Consider the following 5,571-nt stretch of genomic DNA (forward strand, 5'->3'; position numbering starts at 1 on the left):
CTCCAATGCTGGTTTCTTGCCTAGTGAGAAAGTTCAGTACGCTCCAGTTCCTAACATACAGACTTTTTTTAGTGCCAAAAGCTTTGTGAGATTGGTCAGAGCAACATTCACCCCATAAACATGTCTGGACTCCAAGAAGTGAAATAATGGATTTGCTCATTAATAGGCAGGACACCAAATAAACAATCAACCTTAGGAAATACCTACTCTCAGGGATGTGAAATGGAATAAAGCACCACCTCTGGAGAAGCAAGCACAAACAAGAAACAAACAGTTGATCATTCTGCTAGTAACATCAGTTCCTGCTTCACCCAAGAAAATGAAAGATATCTTAGAAGAGGAACAGAGATTTAAAGATCCACTGTGAAACTCAGGCTCTGCTGATAATAATGACAAAACACTCAATAGCCAGCTGTTTCAGTAGGATGGAGAGCATAGCCCTGGAGACTGTTCCTCCCTTCTATACAAAGGGACGTAGGTTCTCCATCACCTTTTGATGCAAGTGGGCAGATGGAGCCCTGTATTCATGCACTCAACAGGGTTTGTCTCAAACCAATACCAGTGACTGTGTTATCTTCTGATCTCCTTGGATATCTTTCAGGTCGGTATAAAGTAACCTTTCGACCAACAGAAAAGTCAAGGCATGAAGCTACAAGTATGATTTTAGTTATGCGCTGCATTTGCAAGTGCACTGCAAGCACAAACATCCCTGGCCTTCACATGACCATGTTCCTCACTTGCTCACAACTCCTTTATTCATTCAAGGCCATTAGGCACATTATGGCAGCTAGCCATGGGCTTACGCTGCTCTGAAATAGAAAGCCTTCTTTCCACTAATTAATCAAAAAGGAGTCCTGGAGAGGATTTTTAAGCAACCCTCTGATGTGTTCCAGACTGATACCTTAAGCTATAGGGCTCAAATTACAGGGCACAAATAAGAAGAAAAGATGCCATCGTGTGACACCATGACATTCAATTTTGCTGTGATGAGGGATCTGGTAGGAAGAAGCTGGAGAGATGAATAAATGGTGAGATTCCTGAACTGAGCATAATATTGTACTGCCGATGTATCTGCAGTCACACACTTACCACATAATCCAGGAAACCAAGACCATAGTTGCCTCATTGAATGAATTAAAGAAGCGAATCAGATCTTCCCCTTCCTGGCCAAGCTTTTTCAGCGCCACTCCTAAAACCAGAGCGAACAGCACCAGTCCCAGGATATTCATCCCTTCAATCTCTCTACCAATAGGGATCTGTAGAAGCAAAAAAGGCAGCTTGTTAGATGTGACACCAACACAAAACACACCAAAAGGGTCATCTCATTTTGTTGCTGCCCAGTTGATCTGAAATCTATTTTTGGGAAGGAAGAACCTACTTTGTTGAAAGAAACCAAACAAGATCTGGATGCAATCCAGGTACAAACCTCCCTAGTAATGAGCTGGCATGGATTCACTGGAGAAGGAAAGGGCCTGCCAGTACCTGCCCTCGTGCCCTTTGATACAATACATGTACTCTCAGTGACCTGAGCAGGAAAACTCCCCAGTTTACTCAGGACAAGCTCCAGTGCAGATGTGAAACAGCACAGGCACCAATCACACATGTGCAATTAAAAGGCTGGAGCTTCCCTCCCTGTTTCCCCATGAGAAAAGATGAGTGTGGGAGAGACCACAAGTATAAACGGCAGATACTGGTGCTCTTAACTTCCTAGCTCTGCTTATTCCACCAAGCATCATTCACTGTTGGCACTATGATATTCTACCGCCTAAACAAATCATACCTGCAAGAGGTTTGCAGCGGTCTGGCCCCAAACATGCTCTTATTTCCTAACACTTCTGATGGGAATCTGCTCTCAGAACCTGCCAGCTCCATCGCTTTAGTGCAATATTTATACCAAGGTGAAAACCACGAGAAAACAACCAATGTTATGAAGCAGAAAGGGGGGAGAAGGGCAGAAAGAGGTGGCAAGTCATGGAAACCTACTCATTCATCTGTCCACGTCAGCCATGGGAGATACAGAGAGAACCTGTTCCCCTTCTCAGAAATCATGTGGCTGCATGGTAAAAATAAGAGGATAAAACCAGGATCCACCCATTGACAAACACTAGTCTACTCACTAGTCTGCTCTGCTGGTCCTTCACAGTTTGTTTCTCAGAGAGAGCTGGAGCTTCTTTGGCAATGTAGTATCATACAAACTGAATAAGTGTTCTTGTGGCTATGTGAAAATATAATTGTTTTGACAAACTGGTTTTTTTTCCTCCCAACTTGGCTGGACAAGTTCAACACGTAAAACAGTTGTTTTATTTGGAAGGGCTTCTAAAACAGGTTAGGTTTGTGTACAAGTTTTGGCCTTCTGGCTAGTTTAAGTAGACACTAACTCAACACTAGGAAAGAAAAATATATTCTGAGCTAAAAGCTTGAAATGAGTATTGACTGAAGAACTTGGGATACTGATCTGCTAAATCTGATAAAATCAGCCTGCTTGAGATTCTATTTTTGTTGGAACTATACTGCTGAAGTGGACTGTCTCTTAGTGGCAGGTGGAAACAAAGCACTGCAAGGAAGGGGATAAAACATAAATTATACACAAAAGCATGAAGGCTAACCTGCTGTTAACAGAAATGCTTACAAACAATGAAGGTTCTGGCTTTTTTTATTTACTAGCTACAGAATAATTAGATACAGGATCTGCAAGTTTTTATGGTAGTTGCTTGTTCAGGGCTAAGCTGTCAGCATTTATTTGACTTCCAATTGAAAGAACTGAAAACATGGACAAGGTATTAAGAACTGGGCACGGTGTATCTCCAGAGATGGCTGAAGAAATGTACCATTTCCTCCACACAGAGTGGCAAAACTGTCTGGATAATTTCTGTCTGGATAGTTTTGTCTATATTCTGTTCTGTGTGCCTGAAAGCCCTAAAATCTTCTGTGGTTTGAAAAGCTCGACAAAAAAAAAATGACACACTCTTATTAATTGAATAAACTGTCTGTCTAGATGGCAAGAACACGTTTTTCTAGTCTTCTGTTGGTAAAACATAACTCTAGGGTAGGACATAAGGTTTACCTTAAGGCTGAAAAGAACCTAACAACATTTCAGTGACAATTATCAGTAACAAGGTATGAGTCCCAAATTTTATGACTAATTTATTAGCAAGAAGAAAGTCGATGTGTAGTAAAATAGTGCTGCCATGTCGTTTCATCAAAATCAAAGCTTTCTCTGGGAAATTGCAACTTGGGCAAAATGTGAACATTTTTACACCAGAAAAGAAACACTTCATTCACATGGAGTGAATGCAACACTTTTGTATTTTGACACAACTTTTCACCTTGTTGATTTGGGGTTTTTTTCAATACATTATTTTATAATATAACATCTTCTACTGGGTTCATAGAAGGGTAATATGAAAAGTTCAAGTTGGAACAGAATTCTACCGTAATGGGCCCAAACTTTTTCCACAAAAAAAAAATTTAAAATCCTAAAAACATTGAATGCTCTTTTGTTTTGGTTCTCATTCAGAAAAAAAAAAAAAAAAGTATCAAACTTTGCTATGGAACAGAAATTCAGGTTTCAAGCTGCTGAAAGTGCCTAGCATCCTGACCCGATGTTACTGGGAGGGAATTTCATTACACTACTTTATACTGATATTTTGCAAAGCATCTCCGCCCTTTAAACTCCTTCTATCAGAGATTTGCTTCTCAACTCATTAAATGCAGCAGTGTGAGCCTGAAGCCCAGCAACCCGCAACCGCTTGGGCTTCTCAAAGATCTAGTCTCAGGAACAAGGCAGAAGTGTACTGAATCTGCAGGAGGATTGCTCAGCTTCCCACCAACTGTGTAGGGCACACAGGGTCACAGAGCAGGACAGAGCTTGGGAGGCACACAGGAGAACCAGGGCCAGAGCTCCTAGTGCTTAATTTGGAAGGTCACTTCACTGACTAGAGAAAGTCCAGGATTCTTCTAAGTCATTCAATCCCTACAAGTGTCAGCCACTCCACCTTCTTCAGAGCCGTGAGTGCCAAAGGCTTGCCAAATTTTGTTCTTGGGAAGCTAGAGGAGAGCAAGAGATAATAGTGTCTCCAGTTAGCTACAGCCAGGACATAGGTGGCTTCTCACCTTTTGTCTTAACCTTCACAGTGGCCTACTGTGCATAAATTGGCCAATTCTCCTCAAACTCCCCTATACTTCTCCAGTATGACAATACATGGAGTTCAGACTTCTTCCACCCTCGGAGATGTTTCTCTCCACCTTTCTCCCAGCATTGTGATCACTGCTGCAGCTGTTCTGCAAGTGCTTGCACTTACTAGTCCTTCAAGCCTAGCTCTTGTGGTCTGGGGACCCTTTAATTATTGGTGACCGGAGGGAGGACTCTGTGCACAGCCACCAAAACTTCTTAGCTGCTGCCCTTTATTCACTATCATCCTGCCACCCCTTTCAGGTCTTGCTCTCCCTCTTGAGCCAGTTTCTTTATAAAACATGACATTCACCATCACCTTCCATCACTGCAGATGTAGGCAGAAGGTGCATCATTTGCACAGATTAGTAACTTACTGCAAGAAATTGCTCCCTGCAAATCAAGGGGACAGTCTACAGCATTCAGGGAATTTCACCTCCTTGCAGCACAATATGGAAAGAGTCCAGAAGTAAATCCTCAGCAGAAGATCCTCTCAGTCCCAGTCTCTGAAACTGGCAGATGCTGAACAGCCTTTTTGTACTCTAACAGAAGAGTGCATCACCCCAAAGGAGCTGCCAAACCAAGCAGCATTGTGGACACCAAACAAAAACAGCTTTAATGAGAGCTTTGTTCCTGGATAAACTATGGGACACATTACTGTTTGCTTGAAATTATGTGTTCTGGTAGCTCTTCTGGTCCTTGAATCTCTCTGAAGATTCTATTGTTTTTTAGCTCTTGAAACAAAGCACTTATCAAGGAAACAACTGCTGACATTGAGCTGTCCCAGTAGTAGGTGGCTGAAAAGAAAATGTAGCCATGTGATGTGAAGAAGAGGAGCAAGACCGGTTTGTGTATTTTTACTGTTGCCACAAGAGGAACTCCAAGTCCCCCACAGCCTCCCCCCACAGCTGCAGATGGAGAACTGAGATAGTCCATGCCCCAGGAAGCCTTGCTGCCAAAGAGACAGAGAGGATGTAGCCATAAAAGCTAGGTAAACACGAGGGGAGCATGTGAAACAACAAAAAGGATGTGGCTGAGCAGACATCTACGTGACCCACTATTCGTATCATCTGCAAGAGAATACAGAGCCTGTTAGCCAATGGGGGGTCTAAAATACAATCAATGGAAAAATTTTGCTATACACTATTCTTATGGAAAGTAGAAGGAAAACATTTCTCCTCTTCAATCAAATATTCTCCTGATGAAAGAAAACATTAGATAGGAATATCATCTTGTTTCCCTGGAACCCAACCTCTACTGCTGTGATATTTACACTACATATTATCCAAAAATCATACTCTTCCTTTCCAAACTTAACCCTCATCTATCCATAAATAATATGGTCAAGCCAGTACTGAAACTGAGCTAATGAAACAAAGATGATGCTTTCTTTTTATTTG

At 41.9% G+C, this 5,571-nt stretch overlaps 1 protein-coding gene across 2 annotated transcripts in view; it reads right to left on the reverse strand.

Annotated features, from left to right (window-relative positions):
* SLC1A4 (solute carrier family 1 member 4) overlaps positions 1-5,571 on the reverse strand; it is a 26,560-nt gene that overhangs the window by 17,431 nt on the left and 3,558 nt on the right. For both annotated transcript variants that reach the window (XR_004842052.1, XM_009641337.2), the window contains exon 3: positions 1,090-1,256. Coding sequence is in view for 1 of the 2 variants with exons in the window: in XM_009641337.2 (XP_009639632.1) it covers positions 1,090-1,256 (167 nt within the window). In the remaining variant the exon portion in view is untranslated. The remainder of the gene's footprint in view (positions 1-1,089; positions 1,257-5,571) is intronic.

Source organism: Egretta garzetta, unplaced genomic scaffold, assembly GCF_000687185.1.
Source record: "Egretta garzetta isolate BGI_Z169 unplaced genomic scaffold, ASM68718v1 scaffold360, whole genome shotgun sequence".
NCBI lineage: Eukaryota > Metazoa > Chordata > Aves > Pelecaniformes > Ardeidae > Egretta > Egretta garzetta.